Source organism: Puntigrus tetrazona, chromosome 13, assembly GCF_018831695.1.
Source record: "Puntigrus tetrazona isolate hp1 chromosome 13, ASM1883169v1, whole genome shotgun sequence".
Taxonomy (NCBI): Eukaryota; Metazoa; Chordata; class Actinopteri; order Cypriniformes; family Cyprinidae; genus Puntigrus; species Puntigrus tetrazona.
In genome coordinates, this window is record NC_056711.1 from 1,161,717 (window position 1) to 1,186,618 (window position 24,902).

At 38.1% G+C, this 24,902-nt stretch overlaps 2 protein-coding genes across 6 annotated transcripts in view; one reads left to right on the forward strand and one right to left on the reverse strand.

Moving 5' to 3' along the window:
* Positions 1-988: 988 nt before the first annotated feature.
* Positions 989-9,426, reverse strand: slc25a16 (solute carrier family 25 member 16). 2 transcript variants are annotated; one of them, XM_043255362.1, is made up of 10 exons: positions 9,286-9,426; positions 8,444-8,586; positions 7,483-7,575; positions 6,771-6,904; positions 5,769-5,832; positions 5,556-5,677; positions 5,414-5,480; positions 5,139-5,301; positions 3,180-3,248; positions 989-2,670 (listed from the first exon to the last, which is right to left on the reverse strand). In XM_043255362.1, exons 2-10 carry the CDS (start codon positions 8,538-8,540, stop codon positions 2,514-2,516), a joined length of 966 nt encoding a protein of 321 aa, XP_043111297.1. In that variant the 5' UTR covers positions 8,541-8,586; positions 9,286-9,426; the 3' UTR covers positions 989-2,513. The 2 variants fall into 2 exon arrangements, with proteins under 2 accessions (XP_043111297.1, XP_043111298.1); XM_043255363.1 differs by lacking the exon at positions 9,286-9,426 and adding an exon at positions 9,060-9,204.
* A 713-nt stretch (positions 9,427-10,139) lies between these two features.
* The window catches only part of tet1 (tet methylcytosine dioxygenase 1), a 33,681-nt gene continuing 18,918 nt past the window's right edge, over positions 10,140-24,902 (forward strand). The window contains exons 1-2 of one of the 4 annotated variants that reach the window (XM_043255356.1): positions 10,140-10,701; positions 11,836-13,327. In XM_043255356.1, the coding sequence (XP_043111291.1) occupies positions 11,999-13,327 (1,329 nt within the window). In that variant the 5' untranslated portion in view covers positions 10,140-10,701; positions 11,836-11,998. The remainder of the gene's footprint in view (positions 10,702-11,835; positions 13,328-24,902) is intronic. The other 3 variants (XM_043255357.1, XM_043255358.1, XM_043255361.1) reach the window with 3 other exon arrangements.

The following is a 24,902-nucleotide window of genomic DNA, read 5'->3' on the forward strand; positions in this document are numbered from 1 at the left end:
CAGATACTTTGGTTCCCGTTTATCTTTAAGGTTTGTCAAGTGTTTTACTTAGAGTGAGTGGTTGCTTCATGCTTATTTTTGAATAGATTGGTCTTGATAGTTTTTAAGATTTTGTGGCATGTGCCTTGTGGTGTACCATTTCACATTCTGCTGATGAATGCAACCCAATTTGCAAAAAAAAAAAAAAATTTTTAATGTATTTTATCCTGGAGCATCTTGGAAACGTTTGTCTCAGTTTGTTCTGTTTCTCCATTCCAGACCGGCTGGATGATGAAGAGATTATTAAAATAAATGGCAAAGTTGTTTAAAAACTGATATTTCCTAATAACTGAACTAAAATCATATTTTTAGCAGGTGAAAATAATAGTGTTCTAATCATTTTGACCACCACTGTGTGTGTGTAGATGTATTTATATGTATGTATTTATATGATTAAACACACGTTTGATTTTTATTTTTACTGAGGCCTCATTTATTTGATCCAAAATGCAGCATTGTTCAATTTACAATATAAATATTAATACACTAAAACAGCTGTTTCGTTTTTTAATATTTCAAGTGTAAATTATTACTGTGGTGCAAAGCTGAATTCAGCAGCCATTCCTCCTTCAGTTTCACGTCATTCCATTATGCTGTTTTGCTTTTGTGAAAACCATGATTAATTCTTTCAGCAATCATTGATAATGTGTCTTTAAAAAAAAAAACTGTAACCCATGCTGACCCTAAACCTTTGAACGGCAGTGTAAACGAGTATAAAGTGTATTAATGGCCTAAAATAGATACTGGTCAGTGGGCTCTATATATATATTAATATACTATATATACTATGACCAGTGTTCTGTTTGTCACATATTTTCCAGTCAAATAAGGCGTTATCAAACAACAGTACCTTACAAACATAGGAGGAAATAAATGCAAATAAATCACTAGGTGGGAGTTGCTGCATTTCCAAACAAAATAGAGAGAACTTTAGGGAAATCCAACTGGATAACCTCTAGCACAAGACAAAAAGCCTTTATTTTTTTTTACTCAGAGATACCGGTTTAACATTTACATTTCGTAAATGATCATCTAAGCATACATACAAATGAGTAACGACATGTACAAAACAGGCATCCTCATGGTTAATTTGTTCAGTGCCTATTAACCGCTTCAATCTGGCATGATATCCATTCATTATACTGATTTAACAGGCAATTTATCCAAAGCAGCAAGTTGAACTTTCTCCACAGCTCTCAAGAATCAGCAAAGGTCAGTTTAAGACAAACCTCCCATTCTGGTGATTTAGCTCGATGGCATTTAGTGCAAATAAACTTGAAATGTAATCAATGAATCCTTCACTAACGTATTCACTCAGTAGTAAAACTGTATCGCTGTTGAACGTAGTCTCACGCACACAAACGTTCTCCTTCATCTCTGGAAACGTATGCAGCTAAACAATCAACATGAAAACTCAAAACTAAATTTGAAGAGGTTTAAGGACTTGATTTCACTGCAACACTGCCACCACATGGCAACAACAAAAAAAAAGCAAGCAATTACAACAGAAAAGAAAATGAGGCAACCTTTCGAGGGAGCACATTTCCATACAATACAAAACAAGTGAATAACTCAATTATATATTAAAAAATTCATTTTAATCTGCCCTGGTGAAAGTGTATTTAACATGCTCTACTCCAATATGAGATTAATAACTGAGGCAAGATTATTTATGAGAATGTGTCTGACAAATCTTTTGCACATTTTCTATTCAAGTGACTCATGTAGTTCCCATCACAAATCAGTGAAGATTCACATACATATCAGCTGTGATGTATTCATCAGCACACGAATTCTCATTTGATTGTTTTCTTCCAAACTGGAGATTGTGAATTAACCTGCATCAATCGGATAATAAACTGGAGCCACAGTAACATCGGCATGCGAACACGACTGAATACTGCATAGACATTTATGTACACTCTCTTTCACTAGTTATATTATTCAGGTGCAACTAAAAGAGACAAATATCAGTCAATAAGACTCGAGGTGACTCCGATTTGCTGAAATATAAAGTTACATATGAATTCATTTTAGCAAAGAAAAATCAACATACATATTTGACATAAAAAAATGACGTCATGAGTCATAGTTAAAAGCACTGTGATATACCTACAGAAACTGTCCACATAGGTACAAACGACTGCGATTTTGTGTTTTGTTTAAACGAGTGAAAAATTAAGGCATATTGTTCGAACTGAAATGGTATGGCTTCTTGCTGGCAAGTTTCAGATGCAGTTTCCATAGAATTTCCAGTGTCGGTTGTTTCTGATCTACACATAACGGAAAAGCAAGCTTTTGTTTCTGTATCCATAGTGATGGCTGCTGGGCTGTGCAGAGCCACAGGTTCTCCGTTTGTGTGGGTGTTTTGTAAGAACTGGATTTGAGATTTGAGATGACTGATCTCTGGAATGGCAGACAGGTCACCAGGGGTCATTTCAACTCATTTCTTTAAGGCTTAGCCACTGATTGCTCTAGTTTAGGTGAAGAACTTGCTTCATGAACTCGTAAGTGGTGAAGGCAACAGCTTGTGAGGGTATACAGCGGATGTAGTTGAGGGACAGGCCACGATACAGTCCTTTTTTGACACCATATTGAGAATATACATGCTTAAGAGTTTTTGTGAGGCTGCTACTCAAGAAGAGAAAAAAAAGGAAAGAAAAACAGAAGAATAACAAATTAAATCACAGACAAAACTTAATGGGAATTTTAAGTTTAACAAGCAAAGGAGATCTAATTGTTATAAATATATGTATAGCAATTAGATCTCCTCTGGTCATTTTATATAATTGTTTTATGGGTATATATAGATATATATAAAACAGCAGAATTTATTCACAAATCTTTTGTAAGATTACATGATTTTACTGTTACTTATCAATATACTGAATTCTTGCAGGTTAAAAACTTGTTTTAAACTTTTAAATGGTAGTGTATCATGGTTTTCACACATGTTAAACTGACATTTATTTAATTGTTTATTTATCTGACTTCATATGAAAAAAATATCAGTCAGACTTTAATACTTATTTCTTGTTTTTATTAATAAAACCTTTCTTATAATTTAGTTCTCATTTTTCACCATTGTAAATCCCTGATGTAACAAAGACTTATAATCAAACTAATAATACAGTACTCACCAACATTTATCAAAATCAGGCAGTGATGCACCTAACTGCATTCTCCTCCGGGCAACATCTAGTGGATATCTGTGCAGAAAAATTAGAGAGACAAGAAAGATTTATTTACAGTACCACAAATTAATATATGTAGCAAACTGATCCGACTTCTGCTTATTCTGCCAGGGGACTTCAACGCTCATGTGATTGGGCCTTATCTGAACCTGAATGGTGTTCTGTTGTTGGACTTCTGTGCTAGTCGCGATTTGTCCATAACGGACACCCTAGGGGGGAGGTCGATGATCGACTTTTTGGTTGTTTCATCTGACCTCTGGCCGTATCTTTTGGACACTCGGGTGAAGAGAGAGGCGGAGCTGTCAACTGATCACCACCTGATGATCCCAAGGGAGGCCGAGTGGACTATGTTCTCTGCCTCCATTGTTGATGCGGCCGTTCAGAGCTGTGGCTGTAAAGTCTCCTGTGCCTGTCGATGACAACCCCGAACCCAGTGGTGGACAACGGAAGTAAGGGATGCCGTCAAGCTGAAGAAGGAGTTCTATCGGGCCTGGTTGGCTCATGGGACTCCTAAGGCAGCTGATAGGTACTTTTGGGCCGAGTAGACTGCAGCCCGGTGGTTGTGGAAGCTAAAACTCGGGTCTGGGAGGAGTTTGGTGAGGCCATGGAGAAGGACTATCAGATGGCCTCGAAGAGGTCTTTGGCAAACTGTCTGAGCCCTCTGGAGGAGGAAGCAGTGCCCTGCCAACACTATATACAGTGCTGGTGGGAATCTGCTGACTTCGACTGGAGACATTTTTGGGCGGTGGAAGGAATACTTGAGGATCTCCTCAATCCTGCCAACTCGTCTTCCACTGAGGAAGCAGAGGCCAGGGACCCAGAGGAGGACTTGGCCATCACCCTGGCTGAAGTCACCGAGGTAGTTAAGAAGCTCCGCCCTGAGTACCTCTGAATGTTGTGGGGCTGTCTTGGCTGACACACCTAACCAGCATTGCATGGAGACGGGAGATAGTACCTCTGGACTAGCAGACCGGTGGTTCCTCTTTTTAAGAAGGAGGACCGGAGCGTGTGCTCCATCTATAGGTGGAAATCACACTCCTCAGCCTCCCCAGGAAAGTCCATGCCAGGGTACTGTAGAGGAGAATTCGTCCGATAGTCGAACCTCGTATACAGGAGGAACAATGTGGCTTTGGTCCTGGTTGTGGAACACTGGGCCAGCTCTATACTCTCTGCAGGGTACTGGAGGCTTCATGGGAGTTTGCCCAACCAGTCTACATGTGCTTTGTAGATTTGGAGAAGGCATTCGACCGGGTCCCTCGCTGTGTCCTGTGGGGGTGCTCTAGGAGTATGGGGTACAGAGGCCCTTTTCTAAGGGCTGTCTGGTCCCTGTATGATTGGAGCAGGAGCTTGGTTCGCATTGCCGGCATACAATATTTTTATGGACATGATTTCTAGGCACAAGGCGAAGCACTCGATTTACCAGTAGATCTACATTCCTACTCTCACCTATGGTCATGAACTCTGGGTTATGACCGAAAGGATGAGATCCTGGATACAAGCGGCCAAAATTAGTTTTGTTCCCTTCGAGATAGGGTGAGGAGATCAAATAAGACCCACTGCACCTCCACATCGAGAGAGGCCAGCTGAGGTGTCCCCGGATGCCTCCCGATGGAGATGTTCTGGGCATGTCCTACCGAGAGGAGGCCCTGGGGAAGACCTAGGACACGCTGGAGGGACTATGTTTCTCAGCTGGCCTGGGAGCGCCTCATTGTTCCCCCTGGAAGAGCTGGAGGAAGTGTCTGGGGAGAGGGAAGTCTGGGCAGCCCTGATTAGACTGCTGCCCCTGCAACCCAGGCCCGGATAAGTGGTAGAAAATGGATGGATGGAGAGATGGGTGGCTAAATAATGGTTGTACTACAAACTATAAAGAATAAACAAGGGGTTTAAAAAAAAAAATAGACATACGATATAGTTTGAGCAATTGCTCCAGCAACTCCACCACACATCAGATTGACGTGAGTTTTCAGCACAAGGACATCAGGGTTGTCAAGAGACGGCTTGCCTAGAAGCTCTGGGAAGTGAGTGAGTCCCAGAGTCTTCAATGTACCAAATGTAAAAAAAGAAAAGCCTGGAACAAAGAGAAAAACAGTGACATGAGGACATAATATAAAGTGAGTAAAGTGTATTTTAGTTTCACATATTACACTGTACAAATTACAGAAATTAAACAGGAAAATAACCTGCATATGGAGCCATGCCAATGATTGTGGGAGTCAGACCACGGTAGAATCCAGAGATTCCTCCTTCCTAAAAATAAAACATTGTCATGCAAAACGGAAGCACAGAAAGGTTCTCAATTAATCTTCTTTCCTGTCTTCATACCTTGAGGTAAATAGTCTGAAAAGCGTTTCGTATGCCAGTGTAGCGATGCTCTCCTGTCACTTGAAACGCCAAGCGAGCTCGGATAACATCGAGTGGATAGGTGCAAATAACTGCAGTCATCCCTGCAGAAAGAGTACAATGCAGATAAAGACGTAGAGCTTATCATGAAGTCACAAAAATCTTGGAGGAGGGTCAAGGAAATCTATCACAAACCTGCCATAGATCCTGCCATGAGCCGATGAATATGCCCAGATATTCCAAGTCGTGTGTTAAGGAACTGAAAGTACATCAGAGTCATCTTACCACAAGCATTAAATAATATAAATAGAGTGTGCTCTTGGCATTAGTACAAAAAAACCCTTCGAAATTTAGGGAGCTACTGACAAAAAGTAGTTAGTAGATGTAAGGTGACGTATGCAGTAATTTTAAATATATAACCATAGATAAAACCAAGATAAAATCATTGATTTTACTCAGTATAATAGAGTAATATTGCCCAATCTCATCTGTAGAGATAAATTTAAAATAAATACACTTTCTCGAGTTCGCACTTACATATAATTAATCATAGTAACAGTAAAAGCAAGCGTGTTTGGCGTGCTGTCAGGGAGAGGGCTCAGAACTTGGCAGACTACCGAGTGCAGAGTTTTTTCCTCTTGTCCGTGAAAAGCGAGAGGGAATAGTAGAACTAGGAGGAGTGGAGACTGGGGTGGCAGAGGGATGCTATGAACGAGATATCGAGGTAAGAGGCTTGTGTGAATTTGGTAGGAGACTTCTCTTACTCTGGTTGGATAATTGCGTGATTGGAAACGAGAAGTCAGCCGGGTTAATTATCAGCGCGTGCTCCTCCCGAAATTTGTATATAGCTAAACATCATTAATAAAAACTGGAAAACAGTGTAAATTCTCAAATAAACCTGTGAATCTTTTTTTTGAACTGGGGGAATGAAGTAAATCACGTATTAATCAAATCCCTTAAATGCTTCACTTGAGAAGACAGTTTAGGAGATTGTGTCTGATTATTGCCTATTTTTATGGCTGCTTGTAAAATACAATGTGACAAGAACAGCAGAAGTATTACTGGAAAAGCTATGATATTCTGAACAACTGCACAACGGTCACGTTACTAAAAATATTATGTTCAGAATGTCACTATGTTTAGTTTGTTATTCCCCAAGCCTGGCATTAGTACATAATGACTATGAAACAAACTAACCTTTTTGTAGTTATCAAAAGCCATAAACTGAATGGCTCCATATGGGAAAATCCTGATCATCATGGCTCCATTTCCTTTGTACAGTCCAAGGAAACCCTCTTTTTTTGGCACTGCCTTAAGTGTGGAAAACACTCCTGAAAAAAAAGGAAAGAAAAAAATATATATAATCTTAAAAAGGCACACTCCACTTTTTATGGAAATGGGTTCATTCTCCAAGAGTTAATAAGTTGACTTTTAGTGTTTTGGAACCTATTCAGCATAACTCTAAAAAATTACCAAAGAGTCTTGATAAAAAGTCCTAATTAAAATGTAACATTTTTGTAGTTATCTCATTGACTAAGAAAAATTAAAAGTTGCAACTGCAATCATCTTATTTTCTGCCGGTCTTAGTACACGATATAACTACAGACATGTCAAGTTTTAAATAGGGAAAATATCAAAACTCTTTGGTCATTTTTGATGATGCTACTGGTCTAATTGGATTTGATGATCTATGCTAAAAGTGCCAGACCTGGAGATTGGCTGAGATTGGAGAATGGATTCAAAAAAGGTAAAACTCAACTTATTAACTCTGAGGAAGCTGGAGAATGAGCCTATTTCCAAAAAACATGGAGTGTTCCTTTAATAATAATCATGTTCAACCATTTGGTGCACATACACGAGTAACACCAAGATATCTTTATAACATTGAAACATTTTGGGTTCAACTTACCAAGGTGTTTGTAATGAGGATTTTGAGCTTGTAGTAAAATTTTGACTCTGTCGAGAGGCGCTATGGTGGACTTGGCACAGCATCCTGCAACACCTACATTTAAAAATAAAATAGATAAATATATGATCAGTAAATATATAATTTTAAACTAAAAACAAATCATAATAAATCATTTAAAAGAAACCATTACACCTCTGTGCATGTCTTGTGACCATTAAAAAAAAGTTCACCCAAAAAGGAAGATGCGCCAAACATACAATTAACATATTTGGAAAAATTAAAGCGGCGGGGGAATAGGTGCCGTCAACATGAGAATTCAAACAGCTGATTAAAACATCACAATAACTCTACCAGTAATCTACATAACTCCAGTCCATTAACATCTTGTGAAGCAAAAAGATGCTTGTAAAATCCCTCATTAAGATGTTTCTAACTTCAAAGTATTCCTTTCAGCTAAAACAATAGAGTCCTCTATTCTTAATATTGCTTTCTCCAGTGAAAAAGTGGCCTTGTCTAAATCAGAAGAGAAATATGCATAGAACAAGTTCTAAACAAACATGTAGGTGGATTTTGACTCAAGAGGACTTCTTCATTACAGGAAGCGTTATTGTGGATTATCACCAGAAGCAATGGTTTGCAGTTAAGATCATTTAAACAGATTGCAAACATGCAGCTTTTCACTTTGTGTTGTCAACTGACTGGAGTCATGTGGATTACTTGTGCATTATTGTGCTTTGGTTTTTATCAGCTGTCTGGACTCTCATTTTGTTTTGATGAAGAAACAAATTCATCTACATTTGATGTGCTCCAGTAAATCGTTTTTTTTTTTTGGTCAAAGACTCAAACACGAACACGCTTATCAAAAAATTGTTAACAATAAAGAAAACATTTACAACCTGTACTACCATTTTATGCATACTTGCATGCTACAGGATATCCAAGAGAGACTGTATATAAATACCTCCAGCCGTAAAAGAGCGCAACCAGTAGTAGTAGTCTTTCTGGACAGGAGCTGGGATCTGAGCCCGACTTCCAGAAGACACAGCCTCTGTTGTCATGATGGCTGCTATCAAGACTGCAGTGCATTCATGTCTTCAGCACACTCTGGAATGGAGTAAACAAACATGTGCATTGGTATTATTTTGCTTCAACTGATCGGTGCCATGGGCCGGACAAATCAGTCATAAACAGTTGGATAGCGTTGTAAACGAATTGCTTTACAAGTGCTTGGCTCTGGCAAATGTTCACTAAACTATAAAGACAAACCAAATCATATACAGGTTTCATCCGTATAGGAAATCCAAAACTACCACGGTCAATGTCCAGAAAACATGGCAGAAAACTTTTGCTCACTTAAGAGTGTATATTTCTGGTCTGCTTTTTTCGCAACATGGCTAAAGTAACAAAACTTCAAACGCAAGGACATGGCAATACACAACAGCGATATTGTTCTCTTAGTTACTGCGGTTCATACAGTTCGTCAACCAATCATATCACACCAGACACAGATTTCATTCCACATGCAGTTTACACTGAAACATTTGCATCATTCACAAACATATTTCAGCAGCTCTGACCTGAATTCTTGGAAACAGATATAGCAAATCCTAGCTAAAAACCAAGGTCACCGGTTGCACAATTATATGGACCTGTGTGATCGTGAAGCTGTCAGCTCTTCCTGTTATAAACACTGTAACGTGTCTGAACCGCGTCAATAACGTAACTTTTACGTCCACGACGAACTACTCGCTGTACGTTTGATCCATTGGTTTTTATCACTTTGTATTCAAACGGTGTACTTACAAATCACAAATCAGAGATCAGGAATATTCTGTTTTCACGTGTTTGTCAGCAGTTCCGTCCATATCGTGTCCTTCACTGATTCGTTTCCCGTCGCAGGATTACCACGTAATTGCGTGTCAACCAGCCGACCAGTTTTTTTTTAAACCTTCCTCTACATTACATTCAGTGATTACATATATATAGGAAATTAAAACAGTGCATGAGTTTTTTTATCAATACTGTGCATTGCGAGTTTATAATAATAATACTAATAATTATTATTATTATATTGATGTGAAATTAATCGTTAATAATTTTGGTTGTTGGTTGCATTCATCTGATTTTAGGAGTTATTGTCTACATATGAAAACGGAATAATATAGTATAATAATAATAATAATAATAATAATAATAATAATAATAATAATAATAATAATAATGTATTAGTATAGTAATAATGTGTTATTATTATTGTTGTTGTTATTATTATAAGACACAATAGTTGCCTCACAATAAAAATAATAACCTTTCTGATTATATTGATAAATATAATTGTAAATATAGTTGTAAATATTCTATTCATTATATTTTTTAATGATTTGCTTAACTAAATAACTAGTATAGAACATCAACAGCAATAATAATAATAATTATTGTTATTAATGTTGTTGTGCATTGATATCACGGTGAGTGAACTATTACACCTTTTCATAATATGATGTATATAGTAATAATAATTATTATTTATATATAAGCATTAATATAAGATATTATAATAGTAGTAAATAACATTGATGATCATTTTTACTGTTAAACGTGTTCTATTCGTATGACTTATCGTCTGTACATAATAACTGCATAATAATATCATTGTTTTTGTTGATGGGTGTATTGGAGATAGACTCGTCGTATTGTTTGCCCGATAAAGAGACGCTCAGGCGAGCTCATTCACAGACAAAGGTTCAGTTGGATTGGTGAATGCAGAAATGACGGTAATCATAGTGAAACCGACGTCGTCTCGAGTCGTGGAGCACGCGTTTGGGGTGTGCTAGCCGTTAGCTTGAACAGCGAGTTAGCTGCCTAAAAACCGATACGAGGGGTATAATGATTTCTGCAGAGATTGGCTCTCCGGAGAACAGCGATCCAGTCCGGGGTTTCCCGCCGCCTCACGCCGACGTCCATTAAATATCCTGAAGTTGACTGGAGAGTGTAGGTCGAGTCTGGCTGAGGGCTGCCGTGAATGGATTGACATAAGACGGATTTGCCTTTTATCAGGTGCTTTAGTCTCTCTGGCAGCATGTCAGTGTTACAGTTCGTCGCGAAGACGCTATTGACGCGAGCCTAGGGGAGATCCATCGAAAGGCAATGCCGAAGGATCTGTCGTGTCGTACAGGCGGGGAATATTATTAGCCCTCAGACAGTGCATCTGTCTCTCCGGTATGTAAAGTATTTCAACTCCCTTCAAAGTGTACGTAACAATGCGGCGACCCGCGGAGAAAGACCCCTTGTTTGATTGTTTGCTTCGCGTCGCGTTTAGAAGTTAGTAGAGCGACGTGAAGAAACTGAAACCGTTGTTAGTTAGAGATAAGCGCGTGAGAACGTTAAGCGATTAGTCAGCCGCTGTCACAAAAACCTAGTTAGTTCCCTACTTAGACAGCATTTTTTGGGGCGCGTGACTCGCAATTTTGCACGCGCATGTGACGCACAAAAATGCTGTGTGTGTAGGGAGCTCGCAAGGTTTGAGACAGCCGTTGTATAAACTTGGATCCAGTTGACAGAATGGACATACCTTGACTGATTTGTATTTACTTTTCACTCAAGACGAGTGCCAAAACGCTTGTATCACTTGTGGGAGACTTATGCACATCTAAACAAACAGCTCAAACCAAAAAAACATGTAAAAAGAGGAAGTTTAATTGTTCTTAATAAAAGGACGAAGAACCATGGTCTTAATTTGGCACTACTATCCCTAATGTGGTTGTGCGCTGAATAATATATAGGCTGCATAATATTTTCTTTACTGGACCAACATTTCAAAATATAATCCGTTATGCATTTTTTTTTCCCCTGACTGAACTATAGGAATTAAACTGCCCAAAGTTTGAAATAGTGTGGAATACACTTTGCACCTGCACACACAGTCATCAAACTAAGTGATATGGCAGACATCATGCTTATCTGTGAGCTGGTTGGTTATATAATTATATTCTTCACATTACACCGCGTTAGCTTGAAGTTGATGGCCCAACTTATAGCTTGGTGAGTTGGGTAAAACACCCAGAGATCTTAATTTGACACCACAGCCATGAAACGCAATTATCTATTTGCTGGTCTGTCCATCAGGAGGGACATTCTTGTCTTAAAATCTTGTTTAAAAAGATGAGGATGAATCTTCAGATGCGTCCTAATCTGCTAGAAGTGAATCTAGTCAGATCTTAGTAATTCCCTCGCATATAGATGTCTTCAAAGACCACGGATATGGGCCACAAGCCAGAAACCCTAATTTTAAGGTGTCTTTAATAAACATGATCAGATGCTACATAATTCAATAATGACATGTCCTTTCCACAGGTAGCCATACATGTCATCAGTGGGAATATGTCCATGATCTTACTCCAAACAGGGATCATTAAATGAAAGATCTGAATAGTACTGTTGCCCAGAGTCATCTTTATACCATTTCCCATGCCGACTATCCTGAATTCCTCCTCCCTCACCCTCACTTGCTTCAGCTATGCCTCATACTCCCAAAGCACCCAAGAAGTCAACTTGTGCATCCAAAAAGCAAAATGTTAGGAGGGTGAAAGCTTCCATGACAAGGAGGCAAACGGTCAACTATCTTAAAGCCAATGGCAAAGTCAAGAAAGCCATAGACAAGATACAGACAGCCCAGAGGACTGCTGTCAGCAAGAACAGCAAGAGGACAGTCAAGAATGTCCTCGTTAAAGGATCCAGGCAAACGCGTGGTTCTTTGAACCAAAATGGCTTGTTGTCAAGACGTAATGGGAAAGGGAAGTCACCTCGCAATAGTGTCTCGTGCCCGAGGGAAGTTGAGTCCTACAGGAGAGTGGTTACAAAGAAAAAGGGAGGTCTGGGGGTCAGGGAACAGGACACTGATACTGAAAGGTCAGATGTTCATGATCCTGATGGTGATGGACAACAAAAGGGTGCTGTTATTCCCACTGGAGAGGGACAGAGCGTTAACATAAGCTTAGAGCAAACTGCGGAGGATCACAGAGAGGCTGTTGTTCACAACACTGACAAGACAGAGGATGAGCCGATGAAAGCAGGCACAGAAACTGTAGAAAACGAAAGCTGCTCTGCTCCTAGTGAGCAGCCGAACTCTGCGTTTGTTGAGCAGCGTGACCCTCATGACCCTGTCAATAATGTGGACTTTGCCTACAACAATAATACCTCAGGCCCAACAACTCCCTCCCCTTTACAATCAGATAAGTATGTTTCAGGTCAAATCGAGGAGGTTCAACACGACAATTCTTGTCAAACCACTCCAGAAAAGTCTACGGAGGCATCTGAGACTCAGTCCTCCAATGAATCACCAGCACTTGAAAACACTGCAGATGCTCCCCAGAAGGAAAAAAATGAGCTTGAAAGCACAGCAGACATCGACACCAAATATGAAATTGACGATGCTGAAATGTCGATGAAGAAAGAGGGAGCGCTTTCCCTCCTCTCGCTGAGCATGACTATTTACAACGGCGCTCTTTGTGAAATGGGCCGTGGGCCTGAGGCGACGGCGTCACTCTCCAGTAGCACAGAAAGCACCCAGTCCTCGTTTGACAGCGACTCCGAGTCGATTCTGGAGCACAGGGAGTCAGGAAACCCTCCTCTCCAAGTCGAGGATATTCAACTGCGTTTGCTTCAAGTTCAAGAGAGGAGAAACAAGAAAAAGAGAATTCATTGCGGTGTTTGCACACCCTGCCTGCGCAAAATCAACTGCGGGGAATGCAGGAGTTGCCAGAACCGAAAAACTGGCCATCAGATCTGTAAGCTCAGGAAATGTGTTGAGCTGAGGAACAAGCCCCACATGATCTGTACGAAAGAGGTAAGGCACCTGACTCTTGACCTAAAATGATTTGTCCTTGAAAGACGGTTAGTAAACAATTGAAAAGGTTGTAATCAACTTTTTCTTGATTTTTAGAGTTAAAAAAAAGCCTTTTATTATAATTAATTTTGAAGCTTTGTGACAAAACACAGATAAATGCGTCAGTTTAGACATCAGCGATGTCAATTCATAGTTTGCAGAGCAAAACTATCAATTGGCTGACGCAAAACTTCCACCCAATCACAGAGGTAATCAGGAAACGCCTCAAAGAGTTGTGGAACTTTCCGCTCTGCGTATCTTTCCCAAAGATCCCCAAGTTAAACTACAGGCTAAATTTTGTTTTGAAGGTCCTTGATCATCTGAATCTCTCTCCAGTGAGAACTTTCTGGTTGTTCTGCCACAACTACCACACAGCAGCAGAATTACTTTTGTCCGTCATTTGGATTGCTAAATATGGTCCTGCTCACATGGTTTGGTTAAGAAACAGAATGACTTCTCTAAATTTTTAGATGCAGAGAATGCAGACATGAATTTCTTATAATCCATTATTTTCAGTGTGTGAATGTAAGACTTCCGATTCAGCTGCAATAGGTAGATAACCAGAAAAACAAGAGTATGAATTAGTTGCTGATCATACTTTTAGTTACCCTTATTACTGTCTTCTGACTACATTTGGTTTGAGAAAATATGAAAGTAATAAATGAGCACTGTTTTCAGGCATAACCGTCACATGACTTACCATGAGCACTGCACGTGGCTTAATGTTTCTATGTGTGTGCAAGTCTGTGAGTGAGAGAGAATGAATGGCACTCTACAAATATTAAGTTTCTATGTTACAGTGTTTACTCTATTTAGTTACATGTGTTTGATTAGTTTGTAGTTTGACAGTTTGTCTTATGACTGTGTCATTGTGCTGACCAAGACTGAACTACCTGTTTATTTATGCTAGACTTTGTTAAAAACAGGTTTGCAATTGCGCCGATTATCCAAATTTACTCACTGTAGTAGTGTTAGATGCTTGGATAAAATTAAATGTATGAAAAGTATAGCTTGAATGGATTGTCCGACGAATGCAAAATTATGTTGTAAGCAATCATAACTTTTGACAGTTACGCTTCTAGTTGCTAGTTTTGATCGGTCTAATATATTTTGAATTTGGAAGGGAGTTAAGTAACAATTATTTCACTTTCACTAATTATATATTATATAATCATTGCTGTCACTTACGAGTGTTTAAGCCTGTACTGTAACATCTGTCTCTTAGTAGTTGTCTGTTAGCGAACAGGGATGATGACAGGATTACACAAGACTGAGGTTCGTAAACGTTTCAGTCATTTCCCTAAAATTTAGGCCAGCATTCAGCCAGGGTCACATCTGCTATAGTTATAGTCAGACTTTAGTCAGGTTGTCATCAGCGTCTGGATGTTAGTAGGTGGTTTGTGGGCTGAATTTCTATTGCACTTCAATTGTGTATCTTTATCTATAAAGGGTTGATGGGAAAGGCCATCTGTAATTATGTCATTAACTACATAAGAGGGTTGTTGTTTGTGCATCCATCTGCCCGTAATGGGTGTCACATGATAGGTGAAGTAGAAATGAGTGCAAGAGGAAATGTAGACGCTTAAGATATATTCATTTCAGTTATATAATTTACGATGTGTGTGTGTGTGTGTGTGTATATATATATGTGTGTGTGTGTGTGTGTTTATGTATTTAATATAAAAACATACATTTCTTTCTGAAATATATACTTGCATGTTTTTGTATTTACATATCCATAATAAACATACACAATACAGACTCATTATGTAAACAGAAACATTGAACTTAGTCCTTAAGGTGGTGCTTTTTTTTGTCGTTCAGTGTTTTTTGTAAAACGAAATGGGGAAAAATAATATAATGATGATAATAATAATAATAACAATAACAACATGAATTCTACTAATAAGAACAATATAAAATGCACTAAGGATTAATAAACTGCTGGATTCATGAATATTAATCAGATTGTGTGTGTTCACTCAAACTGATTTGCTGAAATCAAGACAGGGATGATAATAGATGAGCGCCAACCAGTGAGATTGCCATTTGTGCATTTGTTCCAATTCTTTAGCTGAATAATTGAACGCTGTTATTTTGACAGGAAAATAGAACAAGAATATCATTTACGCATAGCGTGTCAACTCATGTAGCATGTCAATACAATGTGATTGCAATGCGATTTGCTAACATTTGCACCATTATTTAATGCATGTCTTAAAACAGGCAGTAATTTGTGCAGCTATTTTATTATAATATACTTTTTTTTTCTTTTAAAATCAGTTGTGTTATTGGACTATAAAAGAGATTTTAAAATAGTTTCAAGGGTTGTTCTGTTTTTGTTACATTGTTCCATTCCCTCCTGAGCAGGTTAAATCAAGTCTCTTTGGGTGTATGTGGAGGAAAGAGGCTGTACTGACAAGAAGAGCAGGATCAGCCTGTGTCCGCGCCTACTATATCAAGTCAAAAGTTAACCGACACGATAAACTGGTGTTACCAAACTGGATTAGATAATCCTGATAGTGTGTATGATTGAGACTTACATGTGCTCTTACTTGTAAACGAGACCTTTATCTATCATACTGATAATTACTTAAAGATATCAACTGTGTGACTTGTGATCCAGTACGATCAGTTGTCATTTTGACGTATTGCGCTTTGGTTTTTTTGCTACGTCTTTCTTTAATTAGTGTTAGTGAACAACACGACCCCTGGGCTAGAAACGATCACATACCATCTCACAGCCTGTGCTGCAACACGTCTCCTTCATCTCTGTAGAATAGTCATAACAATTAAAAGTGATGTGTGTTTACTTTTCAGAGCGTAGCTTTTGCTAAGGAATGAACTCTGTTACTTCATGTATGTTCGTTTAAACATCGCCAGGCCTTTGTGATCATGTTTGTTCCGTTCCTAATTCTAAGGTATATTCATACAAAACCAAAACTAATTTTGCTGGCTGAGCACATCTGCCATCCAGCTGTGACGCTCCCTACTACACGACACCCCATGAGCTTTCGGTTCAGAAAGTTTCATCGACGATTGCTCGCAGTTTTTTCCCCATTTTTTTAGAGATGGAGCTGCTGCCCTGTGCTTGTAATTGGCACTGGGGGCTGCTTGGCTTGGCACAGGCGAGAACCACGGAAATCAGAGGAAAACGAAGGGTAAGATGGCTGTTGGTTCAGTCAGGTCTGGTTTTAATCACATCTGACAGTGAGCCGAAGCCAGGCAGGATGCTGAGGTAACGCTTCAAAATACAGTGGCTTTAATTTATGTCTGATTTACTTTCAAGAAGTGTTTGGACCACATCACTTGTTGGGGTGTTAGTAAATGCCAATCGGAAGGTTTTAAATCATGGGTTTTTCTGGAGCTGGAGGGTTTGTTTCTACCATCTCAAAGGTAGATAGAGCAGCCCATCTTCCCCTGGGCTCTGCTTAGTGTTACAAGCAAACAATATATATTACCCTGACTGGGAAAACTCTACCTAGCTTCTCAGAAAACCGTGACGACTTTCTCTTATCCAGGAAGTGTTTATTTGGATTGAGTAGGCTTCTCAAGATGGTAACCTCAAGTTCTTAATTTTTAAAGCTGCGGTCTACAACAAATGCTTTATATTGCTAGTTTAGTTCACAGATTATCTGCATTAAACGCTAGATGTTTTTTACTACTCCATGTCCTGATGTTCTAATTAAATTGGCTATTTTCTGAATAAATTAATAGGACCACCATGTTGCTTTTTTTGTTCTCCAAACATTGAGAAGTAAGGATGTAGCAACTCACCGTCACATCATAACATGCTGTGTCACTTTTAGAAATGACTAAATTTGTCTCCCTCCTTTTGTGAGACATAATCTTTCTATTTTAAGGGCTTTGTTTTTCTTGGCTAAAGTGTGAAGGAAGAAAACGGCTTGAAATTATGGCTTTTAAATCTAAGCAGTAGAGTCTGCCAACTGGTTGCTTTGGCCGTGAGCTTAAGTGATGGCACCCAGTCACCTTACAGCAAATCAGTTGGGATGAACGTCTCGTAAATAATATCTAAAACCCATGTGCTGAAATTGTTTCCCTTGCTGAAAAGAGAGGTACCAACCCCTTTTAGAGTTTTTTCCACAAATACAAATATTAAAAACACTGAATGAAAACATGTTGACATAGTAAACACAGAGTTTCAGTGTCAGTGGTTGCATGTGACTAAACCTCTTTCATAATCGGTGCATGTTCATATTTGAAAATAAAAGGAACTATGACAACTTCCACATTTCCTCTCTTATACACTGAGTAATGGTACTGCATTAGTCTGAAGTGATGTACCACAGAAACTTGGCTGTGTGTGGAGCAAAGCTGATGAGAGTATGAGAATTTTACACGATGGAGCACAGGATTGACATCCCATATGACCATTTGCACTGTTGAGATTGCCAGATCACACACACAATCAACACAGAGTGAAGAAAATGACTGGGCCGCTCTCAGTGGGCTGAATCTGTCCAGAATATCCAGTGGGAGTCGAGTTAACAAAGTTAACAACACTGCACAAAGAAGCATCTCTGAAGACCAAAGCTGGGGAAATATTAGGTAGTTAAGGAGTAGTAGGTTATTTTAATTTAACTCTTTGAAAGTTTTAACCAAGACTTTTAATTTTTACTATTGAAATAAATATAGTATTGCCCACTACGGTAAGGATAAATATCTTTAGACAGCTTCACAGATGTTTCTTTAATGACATCTAAAGGAATAATAAAAATCTACCTTTTTTCAATTTATCATAATTAATTTTTTTTCAATCATGAAAGTGATCAAAATTGGGGGCACAATATTTCACAAAGGATGTATAGGAACTTGAGTTTCCCAGTCGGAAACAAGAAATTACAATTAAATTTGAATGATCTAGCATCACCAGGGCTTCTAATTAGGAACCAAGTTCTGCCTCAGTACAAGAATGACAGTTGAGGACTTCAGAAGTTTGTATAAAACCTGTCTGGGAATTAGATTTTTCTATAGAGTGTTTTATTATTCTAGTTTGACTTATGTTTTTCCATGATATTTTATCTTTTATTGCTTTTCCAGAGCATTTGCCAAACACTACTTGATTAACCACAGAGCTAAGCTGATATGGTTGCCATGATATCAGCATGCATCACCTTGACATCTAAGTCAAGAGCATCTGCCCTTTTGGCCTATTTTCAATGAGCCTCTGGTTCATGATGCATCATGAATGGTGACTGTCAACATTTATTGTTAAATTTTCCAAATCTCCAATTACAGTCATAGCTTTAAAGACATGGGTTTTTAAAGCATCATCAGTGGTGCGCACATATTATGTTTTTACAACCTTTCAGATGTTCAGATATGAGTACTGGATGTATTTTTAGCAGTTTCTCAGGTTAGTCATCATCTCGACAGCTTGGGCAGCAAAATCTCTGGCTTTGACATTGTTTTTGTGATCACAAAAAACAAAACATGTCAAATAGACTGGCACATGGATTGTCAAAAAAGCTGTTATCCTTTTATTAAATTTCTGTTTAAAATCTCTAAGCCACGTGTGACTGGCGCTTAATTATTTAATAAAGGACTTCAGAAGAAAATACACAGCAATCGAACTTATGCCTCAGGATTATTACAATGTGAATTGTTAGGCAGTTAATAAAATGAATAGGCTTTTTAAAGCAATAGGCCACGAGAGATAATGCGTTACAGTGATTTTACTACAGATGAGTGGAGTGAATAGGCATAACATCCTTACTCATGGTAAAAATGATAAAAGGACGGCCTTGTTTAAACAAAAATAATCATTGTTCAGATAATAATGAAATAATTCTGTGGTGTTCTTTCATAGGAAATATGCTATATATGAAGATGAGTGACTGGCATTGGGAAGGAATAGGAAGAGGTGTTGCACCAATGAGTTTCTCTAATTTGGGAGGCTTTAATGAATTCAAGGTGGTCATGTAAACAGTAATCGATTCTACCCTCGAGTTGGCAATTTCCGTCATTCATCCTCCAGCCCAGATGCAGCTGCATGTCACAATGAATTATTTTTGACAAGTCCCTCTGGTGATGTGCTGGATTGACTTTTTTAATTTTTATTTATGTGTTTATTTGTTTTGGCATCTTGCCTTTGTGCTTTAAGTAACTGTTAGGTAACAAAATGAGTAATGTCAACAGCAAAAATTAAAGCTGCAGTCCGTAAATTTAGCCTCTTTGTCGCCATCTTAGTTTGAAACCTGCAATTGCAGTTATTTGTGTAATCGTTTTTTTAACTGTACATACGTCTAATGTTTTTCACCAGTGTGGATATTCACTGTACTTTGGAATGATAGATTCTAGCTTACGTTTTGTAAGTATGGCCCAAATAAGGATTTTCACCGGATATTGTCATCTCAACTAGTAAATAACAAGATTGACACTTTTGTTCTGACCAACTGAGGAAAGAAAGCATTACAATATTAATACTTTGTTCTCAAATTGTTCATGTAGATTTTAATTTCAGGTTTTTTTCTCTTTAATTGTCATATAATTTGAATTTCATGTAAACAAATAATTTTAACAGATAAGTCTTCCTCAGAACTGGTTCTCTTTAAACATGTAATCCCGTGTAAAGATATATGTAATCAGATGCACATTTAAACCTGGAATATAATCTAATTTCAGTCACTTGCGTTTCATAAACACACAATCCTTTTTGGCAATCCACCATCAAAATTATGGATTTATGTATTCCAGCTGTGAGGAGGAGCCTAAACCATCCTGCACCTGGAGCATCCTCACATATGTTTACAGGTGCGACATAATGACAAAGCAGCATGCTGGAATTTCCTGTGAAAACCTACCTGTACCGCTCAAATTAGAAAACTTTATTATAATCTAACCAGTGTGAATAGGGCTAAGGCAAGGAGTTAGTTTTGAACACTGCTGGTTATGTACTTGCTTAAAAATAGGTTTTGTACAATTTAACCAAAACAAAGTTAGGAATGCAGCTTTAAGATAAACGTTTAAATGTTGCATCGTCTTTTATAGTGTAGTTGATAGTGGTAGAGGAGACATGAAGCAATGGGAAGAAAGAGGGTAACAGGACCTTTAGTCCAGACTGCAACTTGGGATGCACAAAACAAACTTGTTTCACCAGTCCAAGAAAAACACTGCAGGTATTGCACTTGAGATCAAGGAAAAACTGGGTGCTAGTTGATATACCTATAAATAGAGGGCCCACGTCTATAGTTTTCATTGTTTTGTATTTTGTATATGTACCAGTAATCAACTGTTAATTCACTAATTAAATTACAACTATAGTGAAATCTTTAAGAAAAAAACAGTAGCATACCGTCTAAATCAACATATTCATACTAAAACAGTTTAAGTTTATGTCATTTTCTTTTTTGTAGCCCTTTTAATGAATGTGCTCACTGTGTGATCGCAGCTGTGTGCTTAAAACATGGCCCATGCAGTGAGATTTTGAGAACTGGAACTGTTTAGAATAAGGTAGGATGATGTTAATGTTATATTGATGTAGTTAAATCTCCAGCGAAAAGTTTTTCCTGGAGCCTGTGGGCAGGGGCTGTAATGCTGTGCCCGTGTAGGATTATTGGCAGGAGCTGGTGATAGTGTTGGTGAGCCAGGCAAGCGGGTACAGCTGGTAGGAGGCTGAAGTGTAAAAAAGTGAGCAAAAGAATCGTGAAATGTCAGTAGGAGTGAATGCCTCTGCATCATTTCTTTCTCCCTGACCAGTGTGATGTGATCTCCGATCATCCTCAACACCTTGTAATGCTTCTATCACGACCCCAAACAACAGAAATCCAAGCCCAGAACATCTGATACCATTAGCCACCTCTGTGCGCAAGGACCAAAGGCGTTTTCATTCAGCCTATACTCATTTGAGTACACATTTGCAAAAGATTAAAAAAAGATAAGTGCTTCTCTCTTTGTGTATTTAGTTTGCCAAGCAGGCTGCATTTGGTGCTACCTGGCATGAACCAAAATATAAAAATTGTGCTCTCTCAATATTATAAATCTGATTTTTATTACACTATAGCTTATATAAAAGTATTCTAATATATAAAGCAGCATTTCAAAGCAAAAAAGTCACCTTGAGAAATATAAATGAGTAAAAATGGGCTTTCCGTTGTAACTAGACTACTTTATAAGGTAGACCAAACATGGAGAAACTTGTTTAAGAGCAACACGCAGCATTCAGTATCTCAAAATGTTTCATCACATCCAAGCGAGCCTAAGATTAATGTCTGTCAGCACTGAAAATAGGAAGTCTTAAAGCATTTTACACTACCACATTAGTTGCCATGGAGGAGTATGGTAGTACTGGAAAATTTCTTCACAGCCCTCATGACTTTACAGTTGAATAGTGATTTAAATTTCAATGTCAGCCCTCCGAGCAAGCCAATGGATTGAATCGTTCAGTTTCTTTTGAGGAGTCCCAGGTGTTCTTACACTATTCACTCAAGTTAATCCTTCCCCAAGAGCTGAACAGGTTTTAGTGTGTGATGGGAATCATCATAGCTTAAATAAAGTCATAACACAGTGATCAGGCAACTGCCTTTTAGTTATATTTGTAATTGCAGAAGGAAGGGCCATCTGTTGAATTGTCCTTGATGGTCTTTGTCGGTTCTGCCTGTTTTTTCCTTGTTATCTGAGTGTAAAACTAACCACCAGTTAGTCTTCCTGTGTTCACACACACTTCCCTCCTGATGGAGGAAATCTTGTTGAGTAAAACTGTCCGCTCCGAGATGTTTTGATGCATATTTTTGTTGTTGTGTATGCAGAAATGCATAATACTTTGTATTATATGCAAGACTGATTGCGTAGGGTGAGGGCAGCATTAGCAACAAGTTTACTAATTTAATGTCCGGAATTATGCTTTTATTTGACCACTGTGAACTGGTTAAGAGAAAACACTTTATTACACTCCATATTAACTATGCATATTAACAGGCTCCAGTGGGTTATTGAGTTAAGAACTCTATTCACTCAATAAATACATAATTTTATTGCTTCTGGGTGCCTTTCAGAGGGGATTAGGATTCTCGCCTCTTGCTCAGCCTGACTTTTCCTGGCGTCTGGGGTTAATTGTGTGTGTGACTTTAGGGATATATCCAAACATAGAGTCATGCTTTTCTGTAAGAGAGGATATTTCCATTGTTTATGAGTGATTTGTTTTGATTGGGGTACATTTGTTTAAATGAAAATATTGATTTTAGAGGATAAGTTCATTATAAACTTTAAGTTTAAGATCATTAAAAACGTAATGTAAATTCATATTTTGAGTTCATTTTGGCATTTAAGAATACAAATTATTTTTAAATAACAAAGAATGATCAACCTCAATAACCATCACAGCAGCATTCATTTTATTCTCCCAAAGAAACATTTTTTTTATTTGATTATGATGGAAATAAGAAGTGACAGGGTAGCTCATTCAATAGAGTTACCATTTAAAGATCACAAATAATATTAGCTTTTGTTTTTACATGTTTTTACATGCAGGTGTCATTACCAAAATAATTTTTTTAATTCAAAAGTTATTTCACAATTCATATTTTCTTTAAATTTAAAGGTAGTTGACTATTTTGAAACTGATTATGTCAGTAAGTTTACGGCTTGTAAACTTGTAAAATGGCCAAAAGGTGACCAAAAGGTGAAAAATGTCACTGCAATCATACACTGTGGCCATTTTACAATGCCACATTATATTACAATTATATGCAAAGTCCTGGTCAGGTTAATGTTTTAAGGTTTGCAGGTGATTCATTTGCGATACTGAACCCAATATTGCATAGCTTGTCAGTAATCTACAGCTCTGTGGATTAACTTCTGCTCTATTTGAAAACAGGTGAGGGAGATTTACGCTAAACAAAGAACCGGATTTACTGACGAGATGCGCATGATAATCCCATGCTATATATCACCCAGCCCTACATTAAACTTAAAAAATGGTGATCACTCACATATTTTCATGATTGAAATAAAGTACCTTCTGATGTTCTTTCATGTTTATGTCAAGCTTTAAGTAAATAAAAGACGAGCTGTACAAGTGCCGCTTTCACTGAGGCAACACAGTGATGTCACAACATATTAAAGAGCCATAAAATGGTATTTACTGTTTGAATTTCTTTACAAATATGACACAATTAGAAAGCTAAGACTTTTTTAGTTACTTGCTTTGTCTTTTCTGTTGGCGTGTTGTCAGTTTCTTCTTTGCTCTGTGATGTATTTTCCACTGGATGCAAACATGATGTGTAATGTGAGAGGGGCATGGCTTGTTGAACGTAGCAACAGTAATTACGTTTTTGCAAAGGGTTAATTGTAGATTTTCCCATAACCATCCATTTACCACACAGTTTATTCCTTCCTCAGTTACAGTGATAAAATGAGATGAAGTTCTCCTTTAATCTCGTGCTCAGTTGTGGCTGGTGTTTTATTAGTTTGAGTCATTGGTGAGCAGGTGACACCTCAACATAGTGCACTGGTAGGGGCTGTTTGCCAGCACTTCATGAGGAGATTTATACATGGGCTACTTGTGACTAATGAGAGCTGGGCAGCTTTTTAAAGCTCACCATATGGACATGTTTCTGCAATTTCCAATGAAGCACACGTGAGGAAAGACAAATACGAGAGGAGTTTTGGGTACTGGGAAGAAAAGCACTTTCTGTAAGTTTGCATCGCTATAAAAGACATTGTTACACAGATTAGTTAAAGGGGTCATATAATGCGATTTCACGTTTTCCTTTCTTTTTGGAGTGTTACAAGCTGTTGGTGCATAGATAAGATCCCTAAAGTTGCAAAGACTAAAGTCTCAAAACCAAAGAGATATTCTTTATAAAAGCTATGTCTTGTCCACACCTCCCTAAAACATCTCGTTTAAACACTCCCCCATTTTTCTACATCACAGAGTGGGTTTATTTTCATGACACCACCCAAATGTTTACGCAAAGAAAGAAGTGGGAACTATTATTCTTACTGTAATGTTCTGGAGGCGCTGTTTGTTGTTGTGAATGTGAAACTACTTTGTTTGTGCTTCTAAATGAGTACACAACTAGAAATCGGAAAATCAGTGGTTAAGTTGTGTTCACAACCCTGTTCCAGAACAGTTTAACGTAAATTTTAGAGTGTGTTCAGCGCATTTACGGAGGACTGATTCCTAAAACCTGCAAAGCAGCCTTTGCTGGCTTTACACAGAGACTATAAAGTCAATCAAGTCCAGCTCTGCAAGGACAGACTGGTGCTTCTGACTCACAAGTAAGTTTTCCTATTAAAAGAACCTGCTACTTACTATTCAAACGCAAGTTTTGAACAGCAAAGTGCTTATAGTACTTATTGTTTGTTGTTTCTCCAAACATAAATGCAGACATGGTGTTATGAGACAAAAAAAAAAAACTGTACTAAGCATAAATATAGCTGCAATCAGCAAGCACTTCCAGCGGCACAATGAAGAGCTAAGCATTGCACTGCTTGGCAGTGAGTAATTCAAGACATTTTAGGATAATTGTAATAGAAATCATAAATCATAAATACAACCTCTTGCAATATGATT